At 41.8% G+C, this 17,898-nt stretch overlaps 1 protein-coding gene across 1 annotated transcript; it reads left to right on the top strand.

Annotated features, from left to right (window-relative positions):
• The first annotated feature begins 1,558 nt into the window (after window positions 1–1,558).
• CNIH4 (cornichon family AMPA receptor auxiliary protein 4) lies at window positions 1,559–11,447 on the top strand. Its single transcript, XM_039528317.1, has 5 exons — window positions 1,559–1,709; window positions 4,176–4,244; window positions 7,717–7,829; window positions 9,789–9,929; window positions 11,219–11,447. The coding sequence occupies exons 1-5, from the start codon at window positions 1,641–1,643 to the stop codon at window positions 11,244–11,246; spliced, it is 420 nt and encodes a 139-aa protein (XP_039384251.1). The 5' UTR covers window positions 1,559–1,640; the 3' UTR covers window positions 11,247–11,447.
• Window positions 11,448–17,898: the final 6,451 nt, after the last annotated feature.

Consider the following 17,898-nt stretch of genomic DNA (forward strand, 5'->3'; position numbering starts at 1 on the left):
TGATTAAGCCAAGAAAATTAAATGAAAGTTTAGGCATCAACACAGCACTAAGTTTTACAAGTCTGGCATGCACAAGTCAGACATTTCCAATCCCTCCCCCCTCTTCCTGGGACTTAGACACAATGTTGTCTTGTCTGCCTTGCACATACTGCAGATAGTACTATACATTTCTGTTTCTCTTGTTAATTATGTTATTGAAATAACGGGATGTGCACACATAGCCCAATTAGTAATGCAATAAGAACCTTAAGTTTAGGAATGTCCTCACTTTAATGGGTTTTGTTTTATTAATGTCACCAGCATTAAATGTAAAAGTTATTATTTTAAATCCTGTGCTAACCTCCCTCCACCCCATTTGCCCACCTGTGGCCGCTATTAGGATTCTGTGCTTTCTCCTGGGGGAAGGAAGTGGGTGGGTTTGGACTGGGGTCCAGGATTCCTGGGTGGGAGCCTGGGGGAGATGTGCTACTGGGATTCTAGTCTTTGTAAGGTTCCTATCCCATCCTCATCAGCACAGTATCCCAGCCCCTTCCAGCAATGACCTACAGAGTGTGACACTCTCACAGACCTTGGGAGACAGGCCAGCCCTCACTTACAGAGAGCCCCCCCAACCTGAAGCAAATACTCACCAGCAACTACATACCACACAACAGAAACACTAACCTAGGAACCAATCCCTGCAACAAACCGCATTGCTAACTTTGTCTGCATATCCATTCCAGGGACACCATCATACCACCAGGGCTTGTTCATCTGCATATCTACCAATGTAATGTATGCTATAGTGTGCCAGGAATGCCCCTCTGCCATGTACATTGGCCAGACAGGACAGTCTCTGTGCAAAAGAATAAGTGGACACAAATCAGATATTGAGAATTGTAACATTAAAAAACCAGTAGCAGAGCACTTCAATCTCCCTGGGCACTCAATTACAGACTTAAAAGTGGCCATTCTTAACAAAAAAAACCTTCAAAAACAAATTTCAACGAGAAACTGCAGAACTGGAATTAATTTGCAAACTTGACACCATCAAATTAGGCCTGAATAAAGACTGGGAGTGGCTGGGTAACTACAAAAAGTAAATATCAGAGGAGTAGCCGTGTTAGTCTGACTCTGTTGATTTTCCCTCTGTTGATATTCACCCCTTCTTGTCAACTGTTGGGAATGGGCCACATCCACCCTGATTGAATTGGCCTCGTTAGCACTGACCGGCCACTTGGTAAGGCAACTCCCATCTTTTCATGTGCTGTATATTTATCCCTGCCTACTGTATTTTTCACTCCATGCATCTGATGAAGTGGGTTATAGCCCACGAAAGTTTATGCCCAAATACATTTGTTAGTGTCTAAGATGCCACAAGGATTCCTCATTGTTTTTAATATATATGTAAAGTGAGGGATTTTTCCCAGCTTCATCCCAAAGGATGGGTCCAAGCCACCCTTCCCAGCGGGGCACCACCTCACTGCCCTCAGCAGCCTTTGCAGACCTAAGAAGGGACGTGAAGACTACACTTCCCAGCATGCCGCGGGGTGAGATCCCGAGGGGGCGGGCACTATAGCTGGGGACGGTGGGCGGGGTAGGAGGAAGGGAGCCGGAAACGGTAGGGTACGGTGGCCCGGAGGCAGGGCGGCGCTGGAGGCATGGATTCCGTCGTGTTCATCTTTTCGCTCATTGATTGCTGCGCTCTGATCTTCCTCTCCGTGTATTTCGTATCCTCTGGGCGAAGGGGCCGGGGAGGGGCGGGCGGCGTGTCGGGCAGAGCCGGGGGTGCTCGCGGGGTGGGGCGGTAACTCTAGAAGGGGGGGGGGCTTGGTGAGGGATAAGGGGTGTTACCCCCGGGGGGAGCCCGTACAGTGAAGCGGAGGAGTGGGCTGGGGTATCTCGGGGAAGAGGAGGAGGCTGAGGAGGGGGGTTGGGACACTCCTAGGGGTGGCATGATACTCACCTCCTGCCAGTCACCGTCCCTTAGGTATCTCCTAATTCTGCTGGGGCATGTTTAAGCCTAAAGGCCTGAATTTATTGAAATGTTGTTTTAAAAGTCAGGAAAGCAACATCTGTGGATGTTGGGTTTTGTCAAATCCTGTTTTTGCAAAATCTCATTTGGGGCCTAAATTGTATCTCCAATATAGTTATTCTGTTAATTGAATGAATAATATGATGGAAAGTCACACTTGTGAATTTCTCTGTATTTTTGGGAATGTTTTGCTAGTAATTTACACAGGATCTCTTAAAACTCACATTTGTGTCTCACTGATGGTCCTCTATTTTAACTGGAGGATGAAGAAAAATTAGTTAAGGCTTTAAAAACAAAATCTGTACAATAAACATGGATGTTCCTTTGTTATAACCAGCTTTGGATTCTGTTCCAATTTCATCATGATACAGCACATCTGGCATAACTGTCTAATGATAATCCATTAAGGTGCATAAGATTCTGAGTGTTACTATGACTAAATGTACAAATCACCTACCTGGCTGTTGAACTGAATGCTGCTCTTCACAGAATTATCTCCCCAGACACACGAGCATTTAAAATGCTTGTGAATTTTTGTCAGCCATTAGTTTCTTCCAAAACTGCTTTGGTAAAAAGGAAGTTAGAGAATATTGCTAGGACTCAAAAAGGCGGGAGAAGAATAGGCCGTTATGTGAAAACATTTCTATAACACAGAAGAATGTGCAAAAACATGGTTCAGTAATGAAAGCTTGCAGTGTCCAATCCTCTAAATATAGAATTTCAATATGCTGCTTACACTCATAGTCCACATAAGGAAAAACACATTGTGCTGCTTCCATATAGTTTATGTTATACTGATCTGTTTGGTCTTGATATGGGATTTTGGGGAGGGGGGAAGGAGAGGTGCGCTAAATTTAAATCTCAAAAACTTCAAGAGACCTTTGTAATCCAGTGTTCTCTGGATTCTATGGATGTCTTATTCTGTTGGAAATGTATTCTTGGTGTTAGTATGCCACTAGTTCCTGGTTGAACTACCTTTGTAATTCTCCTTACCCAAGGTTTCTCTAATCGCTCATGTTTATTGTTTTATGGCATTATTAGGATGCAAAGGGCACTGGGTGTTTATCAAAATCTCGTTTCTTGTTTCATCATGACACAAAAAAGATGGCCTAAAGAGTTTTGTTTCTAAGGTAAATCAAAACCAGAAAGGCTTTAAAAACATCAGGAATATCAAGTGTATTGTTTTTGCTGGAGTGTGAACTTTCATACCTCATTTGGGGAAGAGTGAGGGTAAATCTTTTTTCAAAGAGAATTTTTCTGATTAAAAATCCCTTCTCTTATCTGGAATCAGTTTCTTGTGATAGCAGCCCACTTGTTCTCCAGCCGAACATAGAGAAACCCGATATTGCTAATAATATGTTTTTAAAAAAAGCAGAACTAATGTTTTTAAACCTTTCGGGTGACTTTGTATGTAATAAAGAACAAAAAAGTGCACATTTTTCTTCCTTCACAGATTACCTTTAAATAATAGTTCTGATATTAAAAGCACCTCTTGTTTTTCTTGTGGAGTAATGTCATGATTATACACTTCAAAAGTGTCCATCACCAGAGTATCTGGGCACTAGTTATAAAATAAACATTAGTTTGCATTTCTCTAGCACTTTTCATTGGGGATCTCAAAGCACTCACAAAAGTCAACAAATTATAACTCACAATACCCCTGTCTGATGGTTGTATTCTCAGTGAGTTAAGAAAAACTGTATTTATGTTTTCAGTTATAAGCATCTAAATCTAGTAAGGGGCTAATTCTATTGAGGTCAGAGGGATCATTTGTATAAATAAGGATTGTAGGACAAGGCCCAGGAACAGAAACTGCATTGAGAAATAAGTAAGCTCTAGAGTTCCCTAATCTGTGTTCAGTGTGTTGAAGCACTTGGCCAACAGTCATTGGTAAAAAGCATTGTGAGATTACTTGTGTGCTGATCCCACTGTGTTCCACATCTTTTCCTCACACATATGATGTAGTAAAGAGAATAAAATAGGACAATAAATGTAATTTACCTCAAATGTAACTGACAGTTTTGCTCTAACAGAAAGGAGTGTCCCAATTAAAGCCTTAACTCCTCTGTCCTATAGTAAAGGTGTGCCTAATTCCTGTGAGAGTTAAAATATAGCTTTGAATTACTGTCTGACAAAAAATGTTCCTTATCTTGGACTTCAGATAATAACCCTATCAGATTTGGAATGCGACTATATTAATGCAAGATCTTGCTGTTCAAAACTAAATAAAGTAAGAAATCTTATGTTGCATTTAATTTGATAAAATTAAGTAGATTCCGTTCTAGCATTGGAAACAATAGGGAGTGCTGTGAATCTCAGAAAGGTGGTGGGTGTTACTTTTTCTTTTCCCACAGCTTTCCTTCACCCCAACTCCTAGAATGAACCTTTCTCATATGTCCAACAGTCTGAACTGTGGGGCATTTCCCCTCTCCCTGGTGCTTTGAGGCAGACCAATAAACTGGCTGTATACCTGCAGCTTAGAATCTCTAGATTCTCTGCCTCTGTCCCTGGGTATGAGGCAAACCAAGGAGTTGCTGGTTGTGACATGGTTTTGTGATCTTCCTAACACTTTTTTTAGTTACTTTATTAGAAATCTGGCTATAATTCCTGGCCTTTTTTGACCAGAGCAATTATCAGGCCTTGTCTACATGAGAAATTGTACCATTTCAACTAATTCTGCTTAGAAACTGACATAGTTAAATTGGTATGTTCCTCTTGTGTGGACACACTTATTTTGGTTTGAGTGGCATAAGATTAGGCTTGGCAGAATTCAGGGATTTTTGAAATTCAACAGATAATATTGATGTTTATTTTTAGCCTTTATCAGTTTTTATCACTTTAAAATTTTCAGTTTCACAGTGAAGCTCCAGCATACTTTCTACACGGCCATAGGGCTGATGACAGCAGGGGGCTCCCTGCACAGATGTGTGGCCCAGAAAGCCAGATCCCTGTGGATGCTAGGGCAGGGGAAGCTGCGTTTGCTGTGCAGAGCAGAGACCCCTGGGAGGGACCAAAATGAGGTGGCTGAGTACTTGACTGTAGGGGGGGGCTACACTGCTGCTGAATGGCTCCTGCCTAGGGATGGCCCCACTCTCTCCTGGTTGGTGACAGCAGGACTGCAGGGGGCCTCTGCCTGGTCAAGAGCCCAGGATACAAAATCCCTGTGGTTGCTAGGTGTGGTAAAGGCTGCATGTACTGATTGCTATTGATGGATCCCCCTTTCGGTTTGTTAGGTGAAATCAATATTTACAGATCACAAAAGATTTAAATTGAATCTTCCTGATGAAGATTCCCAACTTGAGATAAATCAGTATAAGGCACTCTTACACACAAAGTGTGTCCACTGAAGAGGGTTGCTTCAACTTAACTAAATCAAGTTCTAAGCCATTGGTACCATTTTTCCATGTAGCCCAGGCCTGAAACAGCTCTTGCAGCACTCTGATCTACACTTGCTGGGGTGGGTCACTTTTCTGGCTTTGGTTGGTTTTACATTGTTGATAGATTTGCTGCCTATTTTCTGAGCCCTTTGTATTGTCGTTCTGAAAAAATCTTGATTTGCGGAGAGACTGGATCAAATTGAATAAACACCAAGGAGTGGCTAATTGCACTGTAGCCAGGGAGGCATGAAGGGGGAAGGAAAAAAAAGGATTGATTTGTCAGTTTTCTGAGTTTTGAGATGGCTCCCATCTCTGGAGAGACACTACATTTTGTTCACGTTGTGTACATTTTACTTGTTCAGATGTCGTCCATTTTCCAAAGTGATAACTAGTGATTGATATTTAATGTGTCGCTGATTTGTGCATGCGTGTGGGTTGGTTTGTTTGTTTCTTTTTACTGGACTCTGAGTAGAGAATCTGGGATAACTTTTTAAAGTTATTTTGTAGTAAACATTTTAAAATATCAAATGGGGGGGAATAAAATCAAACAAATTTACTGATTTAGATAAACCTATTTCAGATCAGTTGAATGTCTCTTCCTCTTTTTTTTTTTTGTATAATTGAAGTACAGTCAAACCTCGCAATAACGCGCGCTGCCATAACGCGAAATCGCATATAACGCGATCATAAGTTGGCTCCCCTTTAAGGCCTAATACCAGTGGTCCCCAATGCCATGGACCCGCTGGGACATTGATGTGCCCCCGCCTAGTGCTCAGCAGGGGAGAGAAGCTGCGGCCCCGCACCTGCTGGGGACAGAGAACTCCAGGGCTGCGGGCGCCGGTGCTCTCTGTCCCTGGCAGACGCGGGGCCACGGCTTCTCTCCGGCCTTCCGGGGACAGAGAGCACCGATGCCCGCAGCCCTGGAGTTCTCTGTCCCCGGCAGGCGCAGGGCCGCGGCTTCTCTTCCCTGCTGGGCACTAGGCTGTAGGCGGCGCACATCAATGCACCGCGTTGGGAACCACTGACTTAAACTGACCGGTTTGAAACCCCGCTATACCGCGACCCCGCATTTATCGCGAAGGAATTTTTTGGACCCCAAACATTGCGTTATAACGGGGTTTCACTGTACTTGATCGATCTTTCTTTCAAATGGGTGAAGGTTTCACTTTTGGTGAATTGACTTGTATGGATAAATAAGCAAATCCACAAATGTAGGGATCATTTTTCTGAGTAAATACTTCTAATGAAACTGGTAAAATGAAAAACCTGACTATTAAACTTTCTATGGCACTTTTTCCTTTGTGATTCATGTCCTGTCCAGATTTAATTACATTCTACCTGCCTAAATCCCACACTCCCTGCAGTTGATCTAGAATTTAATATTCTTCATTTTCTGCCTTAAATTGTTGTGTAGTGTAGCTGTGTGCAAACAGCTATTGTTTCACCACAGAATTTGATGCATTTCAGTGGAGCTGAAGCGATTCATATAGTTGAGTGCTATATAGGTTCTTTCTCTCTGGCTTATCACCATGGTATCTGGATAAAAGGCAGTATATACATAGATCTCTAATACAGTGGGGAAATGTTTCCAGAACTCTTTCTTTAGACAAACATGGTAGATTTTGATTTAAATAATATTTTAATCATGATTTAAATTTGCCTGCAGGAAATCTTGATTTTTAAATAATTGATTTTAATTATGTTTTGCATTTGTAAGTTTTAGTTCCTTCCCTAAAGAAAGGTTTATTCTCATTGATTACTAACCATTCAGACATGTTGATTTCCAACTAAATATAGCCTTTACCCTAAATTGGAACTTTTTTGCTAACCAGGAGGCCACACTATTTATTGTCTATATACATATATTTAAACAATTATACACCTTAACATATGTATATTATCAGATTCTTAATTTTTACTGTTCATAATAGAAAATGGGGAATGATGCATTTCTTATTTACTAGATTTTTTTATTTGTGATTTATATCAAGTTCTACACAGATGGAAATTGGAATTAAACTAAAAAATGTTAACTATTAGTTTTATTTATCTTAAATGTGCTGGAAACGTAAGAAAAACATTTATCAGAACACGTTTTGCATCTTAGACTAACTGATTTACTTTCCAAAGGAAATATCTGTAGTTTGTCATAATAAAAAACCCATTTAATTCTTAAAAAATCTGATTTAAATAAAATTTTTAGTCCGTTTTTATCCACTCTGTGTACACATGTAGGTTTTGACATAATTACACTAAGGGTTAGTTCCTTTAGGGGGTGCACTCTGTGTAAATATTTAAACTTCTATATTATTTCCTTTTTTGCAGTGGGTGGTCCCAGAATTGATTGGCCATACTATTGTCACAGTATTAATGCTTATTTCATTGCACTGGTTCATCTTCCTCCTTAATTTTCCGGTAGCAACCTGGAACATATATAGGTAAGTGCACAGGATTTTATTTTCTTGTTCTCTTGAAATTTCACTACTTTCAAAATTGAGTGTGAAGATAAACTGTATGTTATGCTGGTACATCGTGACTGGATATTTCATTTATATCTCTAAGTTATTAATTCACTGTAGGTGCTTTTGAAACTGTTAAAAAATCTGACCTTTTTTTAAATTTCCCATGTAGCCTAAAAGGTTAGAAAATTGGCCTCTCCAGTGCTTTTAGCTGAAATTGCAACAGAGTTTGAGAACTTGAGATTCTTCAGTCTGCTTGTTGTGAAATTTATAATGACAAAGTACCTTGCTGTTGTGAGTCAGCATCAAGTTTTCAAGGATTTAATGGCTTGAGCCTTTGAAAATAGTAGCATGCTAATGGGGTGAAATACTGAAAGCTCTGGTGCCAAGATGTTTCCTCTCATTGCTCTGGTCATGTGTCCAATGCCCACATGCTTGTTAGATTCCCCTCTTTCAGGCTTCACGCCTCACTTTAAAATCTCACCAAGAGATGGTGTAAAGACAGTTCTTGTACTGCTGTAACTATGTGGGTGTAGTGATACAACCTCTATTGTGGATGTTGTTGTACTGGTATAAAATTTACAGGAATAAGCAACACTGATATTGGCATCTTTTAGGGTATATCAGTGTCCATGCAAGGAGGTTGTATTTCTTTAACTATTAATTTCTAAAACAATATTGTTTATAACAATTTCAAAGATTGTGTATTGATGAGGCCCTATATCAGGGATGGGCAAACTTTTTGACCCGAGGGCCACATCTGGGTGAGGAAATCACATGCAGAGCCATGAATGTAGGGCTGGGGCAGGGGGTTGGGGTGTGGGGTGTAGGGGGGGGTGCGGTGTGCAGGAAGGGCTCAAGGCAAGGGGTTGGGGCAGAGGAGGGGTGTAGGGTGCAGCAGGGGCTCAGGGCAGGGGGTTGGGGGCCAGGAGGGGTTTGGAGTGCGGGCTCCGGCCTGGCGCTGCTTACCTGGAGCGGCTCCAGGGTGGCAGCAGTCCGCACTGGGGCCAGGGCAGGCTTCCTTGCCTGCCTGCCTAGCCCCGCGCTGCTCCCAGAAGCGGCTAGCACCACCTCCCTGTAACCCCTGGGGAAGGGGAGGACAGAGGGCTGCAAGTGCTGCCCTCATCTGTGGGTACTTCCCCGACGCTCCTGCGGTTCACCGTTCACAGCCAATGGGAGCTGCAGGCGGCGGTGCCTGTGGGAGAGGGCAGCACACAAAGCCTTCTGTGCCCCCTCCCCTAGGAGTTTCAGGGATGTGGTGCCGGCCGCTTCTGGGAGCAGTGTGGGGCCTGCGACACCACAGGGGTGGCAATCCTGAGGGCCGGATCTGGCCTGCAAGCCGTACTTTGCCTGCCCCTGCCCTAGATGCTACCTTGACTTTGACTCTTCCCCCTTCTCTCTGCCTCTGTCCAAACTTCCTGTTCATTGCTTCCTTCACCTCCATTGTCCACTCTCGATTTTGTGCCATCTGTCCAGCCTGTTGTGCCTTGAACAGCCTGCCATCTTGTGTATCAAGCTCCGTCTGTTATTTATTTATTTATTTAAAATTTTAAATCACACCTATAGCATAAAGCCCTCTCTCCATTTTGTGTGGCCTGTGCTGGTATTGCTGCATTTTTGAACTGGGAATGCCTTAGGACAGGGACCTGTTTGTCTCACACTTGTTCTGTTGCTGTACAGAGAAAGTATATGCTAATGTCACCATATTAATGAAGTACATGAGCAAGATATATAGCTTTCTTTCATCTCTCATTTGTGGATGCAATGATTAGGTGATATGCAATATCTTGAAATTTATGAGAACAGCTGCTTTGTACTGAATTAGAAAATGACTCTTAAAATGGGGAGCAATGTCTTTGTTTTCCTTCTTTGGCTGTTTCAGTAAGATTTGCTTGAATACTGAGACTAAAATTATTGTTTTGTTTTTAAACCTTTCAGGTTCATTATGGTGCCAAGTGGGAACCTGGGGGTGTTTGATCCCACAGAGATCCATAATCGGGGGCAATTGAAATCACACATGAAGGAAGCCATGATTAAGCTAGGCTTTCACCTGCTATGTTTCTTCATGTACCTTTACAGGTTAGTCTTAAATCTTGTGCAGCATAGGAACAAAGGAACTGTCATACTAGCATTTCATATCCTCTTTATTCTGCCAGTGTAACTGCATATCTGTCATTCTTCTGCAGCCTATTTTAAGGTCATTGCTCAAGTAATATCTTGTGGCAGTCAGTTCCAGGTTAAACATGCACTCTCAAAATATTGCCTTTAATTTTTAATGTTTCCTTTTAAATGTAACTGAATATTTCCATCTTCAGAAATTAAGAGTGGGCCTGACTAACTTCTAAACTAGGATGATTGTTTAGTTTGGGGGAAATCAGCATTTCATGCACCAGCTAACTGTGATGTCACATTCTAGATTATACAGGGAAGAAGAGATTCAAGACTCCCTACTTCTAATGTAGGGGGTGGGAAAGCTGCACTCTTTTGAAAACAAATGCGCACAAACTGTAGCTGACTTAATCCATCATAAGTGAGCAGCAAAGGGTACAAACAATTAATTTGATTTGTAGTTCAAATGTAAAGGAAAGTAAATAATGGCAGAATGAGGGCCAAGGGCATGGTGTTTCACTTTTAAAAAATCTGACTTAATTTTAGTCATACCCAGCCTGTCTACTCCGGGCCTATCACTTCAGCTTGGCTGCAACTGCACTGGGTAGTTTCATATCTGTCTAGTAAAAGTTTCTCTCTTGTATCTGGTTATAATGAAACCTCTTTCCTCCCATTGAAACATTTCACTTGAAGTTTTATAGAAAACTTTTCAAAATATAAATTTGAGGCCTAAACACTTTGAGCAGACCTTTTAAATGATGCTATCCCACACACAGTGAGAAAGATTGGGAGTAACTACAGGGCATGTCTTTTTTTTGTTTTGTTTAAGCCTTGTTCCATGTATATACGTTAATGTATATTTTGCTCAGATTTCCAAGATATGTAAGGGTTAAGTATCTTAGTGTAAAATCTATTGCAATCAGGGTGCTGAGTGGATTTAACAGACAGAATAAAAAGTGATGGTTAATACCTATCCAATAAGGGAGCTACTTGGGGACCAAATTTGTTTTAATAGACATGTCTCATGCAAACCTTCTCATAGGGTTGGCCAAGCTACAACTCAGTGAGTTCTGTGACATGGCCACCTGCTCACTTCAAGATGGATCTTTGCATGCTAAAATTTACAATCTCTCTGCAAATCTTGCCTTCATAATAAAGGTGAAAGTGGCTGTGATCTCTGTTCTGCTTAAAACTGTAGGTGCTCTGAGATTTGCATATGCTTCAGTAATACATCAGTCTCCTCTTTTGTCTTGCCACAGTATGATCTTGGCTTTGATAAATGACTGAAGTTGAAAAGGAACTGGTTAGTTGCCAAATTTTGAACCATCCGAATAACTCCAGTGAACAGTTGTGGAGCCAGAGACAATTTCGAACATACCTGGACCGGTGTCGTCATGCAGTATATTTTTTCCTCTTTGAGATATTTTTGCTGTATTTTTAACATAAAATATTTTGAAAACCATGACATTGAGTTTTTGTAGCAATTGATTAAGTGTGGTATGAAAAAAACAAGCCACCTATTAGATCTTGTTAGATTTAATTTTTATATGGAACTGATCTTGTAGAAAAGATAACAGGAAAAGACAGCCCGGTTTAGCAGGTCTCTGCTCAGGTCTATACCAGTGGAAGGTCGAGATGCAAATTGAAGTGCAGGTTTAATACATCTGCTCATTCATAAAGGCCTTTTGTAAGTGCCTCTGGCTGTCCGGTTGTTTGAAGATCTATTTTGGAGTCCTGTAGTGGAGTGCACACAACAGGCTGGACCGCCAGAGAAGCTTGTACCCACATGGATCTTTTATCTGCTCGGAGCTATTCCATGAAACAGCATTATGATGAAAGTAGCCTAAAAGAAAGCCACCTAACACTACTTCCATTATCTCATTTTCTGTATGGGGTAAGGCCCCAATAGCAAAAGCGATCCTGGTCTATGCTCTAGTGTAAACTTATCTGTATCAACATAAAAGAGAAACATGAGTTATGATTCTTTCCCCCCTTACGCTCTTGCTACACAATACGTTGATCTACAGATGGAGACTCACTCAGGAGTAATCAACACATTGCAAAGGATGGAGACCGGCAGAAGCTACAGTAAAGCTAAATGACCCCTCAATCTATTTATCCAAGACCTTGCTGTTCCCATTTCAAGACATGTGAATCAAAAATAAACACATCAAAGAATAGTGCTCTGTATCAACTTGTCAGTTACCCCTCTGATGCCCAGCTGTAACTTTCTCTTCGACTGCTCTCCCATGCCACATTCACATTAAATAGCTGAGCCTAAATTCATTTTTAGGGATTCTTATTTTCAGGTCAGTGTGTTACTCTTTTTGATACAGACCACTTTTCTAGATCAATCAGTCTGTGTTTTTAAAATACTAAGTCTTAGCAACACTCAGACAGGAAGGGCTGAGAGATGCTATCCAAAAGAGCAATTGTATCCCTTTGATTTGATATGCAAAATTATAGTTGAAATTAAACGGATGCTAAAATAATTGCAGATTCTTATTCTTTGAGGCCAGCACTGAAGACCTTTAGATAGTTGGAGAAATCAAGCTTCAGTATCTTGCCTTTAACTTTCTTGCTGGGATAGCCTTGGCCTTAGATTTGAGGACATTAAACTGGCCATGTTTGGACACCAGTTGTTCCAAAATCAAAACCAATTATGCTTAAACAAAATGGTTTGTATTGCTACCATGTTTACTTAAGTGCCAACAATATGCTCAGCTCTGCACAAGATCCAAAATAGAGATGCTTACTGGCCTTAAAGACCTTAAACTGTCAATAGATCCTGCATGGAGGATGTGTTAGGAAGCCCAGAAAACAGGGGAGAGTAAGTTTTGTTTTACATATAAGTGAGTCTTAGGGTATGGCTACACTTGAGAGTTGCAGCGCTGGTCGTCCAGCTGTGCAGGGACAGCGCTGGTGTGTGGCCACACTCACAGCTACCAGTGCTGCAGTGTGGCCACATTTGCAGCGCTGTTGGGAGTGATGCATTATGGGCTGCTATCCCAGTGTTCAAGTGGCAGCAACGTGCTTTTCAAAAGGGGTGGGGGGAGTGTAGTGTGACAGGGAGTGGGGGGGGGGGGAGGAGAGAGAGAGAGTGGATTTTTGGAGCCAACACTGTGTATTGGCTCCCTGACTTGCAAAATCAGAAACTTTTTCCGACCCCTTACTCTTTAACTGCAAAAGCCTGAAGACCAGATAAGCAGCTGCCGACTCCCTTTCTCGCTGCTGGTCAAGCAAAAAGCAAACACTCAACCCCTGTAAATCACGCAGGGAGGGGGATATCTCATTTGATTGTTCACAGATTGAGCACAGCAAACAGGAGCTGTGTTTGTTTTTTTAGATAAGCAGCTCCCGGTGCGTTCACAACAAAACAAAGAGAGGCTGCATAACAAAACAAAGGGAATAATTTAGTTAAAAGCATTCTGGGATATCTCCTAATACTCTGGAGGCCAATAACAGCGCTGGTGTGTGGCCACACTTTACGACCAGCACTGCAATGCTTATTCCCCAAGCAGACCCAGGTGTACGGCCAGCGCTGCAGCCAGGGAGTTGCAGCGCTGGATGTGCCCTGCAGGTGTGGACAGTTACTAATTGCAGCACTGGAAAGCCTCCACTAGCGCTGCAACTCTCAAGTGTAGCCATACCCCTAGTGGTAATCCTGGAAGGAATGGGTAGTAGGGCACCAGTAACAATACTGTCTCTACTGCTGCCTAGCTTAGCACCTGTGCTGCAGCATCATGTACTTTGTACAGTCGTTAGGAGATACTACAATTGAATGTTAAGAATGCTGCCATGATCTACAGTAGCAGTAAAGAAGGCCCAGTGTACTCTATGCATTGTCAGATCCAGTCTGCAATGCCATCTGCTGTCATGCAAATGTGCACCTAACTAAGGAAAGGGTGGGTTCTCAGTACCTGTAGAAAAATAGAATGCAGAAAGCTTAACACTGCTACCAGCTCCTGAATTAGTACAAATAGTTCTAACCTCTCCCAGCACTTGTGCCTTGTGATTATCTGCCTGAAAAGCCATGGCTTCTAATTGGCAGACAAAAGGCCAGCTAACACCCTCCTCTGTAACTTTACACCTTCTTACCCACTGTTCATCAGTACAGTTATTGCTGCTCACTAACTTTAGAAGTCTCATACAGCAGCAGCACTGGTGACCTCTCCTGTTTCACATTAAAGATTGCAGCAGTAGTGTTGTTCATGGCAGAAAAACTAAAATAGTTGTTCAGTGGAATAGAGGTTGGGGGGGGAAAAAGCCATCTGTAAAATGGCATAGTAAAAGCAGGCTCCTATCCAATGTAGCTTTTTGTTAAGGAGGCAGGGTCAAATTTTCTATGTTTTATTATAGCTGAAAAGGATTACAAGCATAGATGATACAGTGGGGTTCTGGGCTGGTGGAATGTATTATGACATAGCCTCACTCCTAGGAATGTGCTGGAGATGGAAGGCTCCCTCCAGGGCTAGACCAGTGAGTGTACATACTAACATTCATACTTCAGCAATCTAGGTAACTAAATCAGGCCCTGAACAGTAGTTTGGGAGCAGAAACAATGCAAAGGGCATTGTTTAAGGTATGCTCTTCCCTACCCCCAAGCGCTAAGCTGAAAAGAACAAGTGTTTTGAAATTTAATCTGCAGGTCAACTGAAACCCTGCTTCAAAAGACTGGATAAGTAGAGGAAGATGAGAATACAAAGCAAAGTGAATATGTAGTGTTAATACCAGTATCATCTAATGCTTTTTGTGCACAGGTCTCAAAAGTGCTTTACGAAGCTGTACAAGTACCATCCCCACTTTACAGATGGGAAATGGGAGGTGCAGAGCATAAGTGACAGAGTTGATTACAACTCAGCTTTCTGACTCCATGCTCTAACTACAGGCTCCCTCTGCCTCCTGGATACAGAGATTTTTTTGGGGGGGCTAAGTGCTCACTGTGGGTTGCATTCAAGACAGAAGTAACTATCATCTCTTCTCTATGAAGTCCTCTTGGTGCATTCCACTGGTTTCATGGAACCACGTAGTATCCATTCACACAAGTTTGCATTGCAACTTTTGGTGTTTGAGATGTCATAAAATGATGCATGCTAAGATAATGTAAGTACCCAGGCACGAACAAGTGTAACATTTGAAATTCATAGCCTATTGCTGTGCTAAATGGATGCTCCCTACTATATTGTCCTACATTTACCATATTTCCCTGAAACAATGACATGTGGGAGACTTCAGAAGCTCACCCTCTTCCCCCGTCCCTTTAACTACTATCATATCCAAGGTGTTTTCACCCTATGAAGGTCAACAGTTCAAAGCCATTGTGTTGAAGCTCTTAAAATAACTGCAAGATGGTGGAGGGTCCAAGTGGTCATAGAAAATCTTGACAGCTAGTCTACAGCAGCATTCTGACCACTGCTCGTACTGACAGGAGATTTGCTTGAAATTGCTAGTAGACAAAGTTGTACTTGAGGGCTACAGGGGGAAAGTGTGGTGCTTACAAAGGAAAGCACTAGTTTAACTGTCAAATCTGAGGTGAAATGGACAGCCAATTGACAGCCATGTAACTGAAGATTAGGAGGCTAAGAACTATTCAGTCTATTTATTCATTGCTGTAGCTGGACATGTGCCTCAATTTATAAACACATCAGTTAAATGGCCCTTGTAAAGTCATGTAACAATTCCAGGCAGGAAGCAAGGCAAGGAACAGCCAAGGTGAGGACTAATAGTGAGAACCCTAACCCTGTTGCCATCTGGAAAGTTCTGCTATAAGACTAAAGCTGCCTTCTTTTAAAAATAAAATCTTTCCAAAACCCCCATCTTCTAGTCATTATGTACACATTGTCACCACTTATAGAAAACTAGATCTTGAAAAGGAAGATAGCCCCTGCTCACCTTGCTGGTGGGACATGTCTACACTACAGCTGGGAGATGCATGTTCAAGTGGCTTGAGCTAATGCACTACAAATAGTAGCACAGACACTGGGCCTCAGGCTCTCAAGCTGTAGGCTGAAAGCCCTCACAGTAGATCATATTCAGGACTGTAGTAACTTTAATATGGCATCCTCTCAGTGAAGTCCTCATGGCATATTCTGCTATTTTCAGGGAACCAAGCGCTCTCCATTACTGTGGGTTTGAGAGCATGAGGTGCAATATCCATGCTATTTTTAGTGCAGTAGGTTGATCTCTGCTAGCATGAGTCTGCAACTAGGAGTGAGCCTCTGGTAGGGAGGGAGGAGACAGAATAGAAACATACCCTTAATTATTTCAGCACCATACTGATTCAGTCCTAGAAACGCTATCTTGAACAAAGACATACTAATGAGTAGTTTTCCAGATAGCTGCTACACTTCACCCCGTTAGCACAGACTCACTGCTCATAGCAGTGACTGTTGCCCCATACAGTCAAATCAGGCTGAAGAAAGTAAATGGTGACAGAACAACCATGAACATTTCTTCATATTTACAGACTGCTTAAAATTTAGGGTTTTTGCACTTGCTCTTTAGCAATACAGATTTCAGACCTTGCTATAAAACTAAATGGCTCGTTCAATGCCATGACATGCAGTAGGCTCAGGGTGATTAAGAAGGGAAAGCGCAGAAAGAAAGGGGAAGTCTTGCCTTCTGTCACCTGATAGCTACTAAGTTATTAAATGGTATTTCATAATAAAATGACACTGTCTCAATGTATAATTACACTGTAGAGGCTAAGAAAATTCCAGATAGTGCTACCACATTGAGACAGTAAGAAAAATAATGAGAATTAATATTAATACATACATAACAGACCATTTGAATTGTTTCTATTGACTTTTAGGTGGTGATGGTCAGAATTCACTTTGTGAAAAGTAGGCAGGGCAGACCCAATTCAGCCTAAGCCTTGATGCTGGTACTGTTAAACTAAGAAGATTCCCTTCCTGATGTCTGCAGAGATATTGTTGTTGATAACATCTACCACTGAATGGAAAAAACACTCAAAAGCCATCTGTTCTTCTACAACCACCCCCTACCCCAAAGCAGCACCTTAGTATGACCTTCACTCCAATCTCTCCCATGATAAGCAGCTATAGGGAAGCTGGCGAAACAAGCACTTTCAGGAACTATGCTTCATAGTCATTCTAGTAATTTGCTAATTACAGTATCAAACTACTCACATATGAACATAGCTCTAGCCCCTTTGTTTTCTGAGAGTAAAGTTAATCTCTCTCTCAGTATCAGAGAGGTAGCCGTGTTAGTCTGGTTCTGTAAAAGCAGCAAAGAATCCTGTGGCACCTTATAGACTAACAGACGTTTTGCAGCATGAGCTTTCGTGGGTGAATGCCCACTTCGTCGGATGCACACTTCGTCTCACACACACACACATATATATATATATATATATATATATATAGGCCCAACAGTTGAAACTGTCACACGCGGATGTAATATTAACCAAGATACAGGCTTTCACAATAGCAGCAGTATCTCAGACTTTCAGAATCTGAACAATATGGATTGTCTTATAGGGCCCTTCCGCCCCACCCCATAGCACAGGGCACTTCCCCTCTTATTTATGAGCTTATAACATACCTGTGGCAGCTGTAGGAAGTGCTAACAATACAATTTATTAGGTGGACATGAGTGCCAATACCCTACAGAACCATAGCACATTCTGAGGATTTAAAGGAAAATATTAACAAAAGACACTGAGCACAAATAGCCTGAGAGGAATGCATAGTACAGTCTTCATACTTCCAGCTGGCAATTAAGTTTGGTAGAATGAAATCCAGACTTACTATACAAGTCAGTAGAATGACTCAGATTTTAGAATCTGACTATCACTAGAATTTACCGGGTGGGAGAAAGATGTATTCTAGATGATCAATAGGACGGAGTGTACTACTTTGTGAACAAAAGTGTTTTAGCATCACTTTACAGAAAGCCCGTAAAAACTTGCTAATAG

The sequence above is a fragment of the Mauremys reevesii genome, linkage group 3 (assembly GCF_016161935.1).
Source record: "Mauremys reevesii isolate NIE-2019 linkage group 3, ASM1616193v1, whole genome shotgun sequence".
NCBI classification, from domain to species: domain Eukaryota; kingdom Metazoa; phylum Chordata; order Testudines; family Geoemydidae; genus Mauremys; species Mauremys reevesii.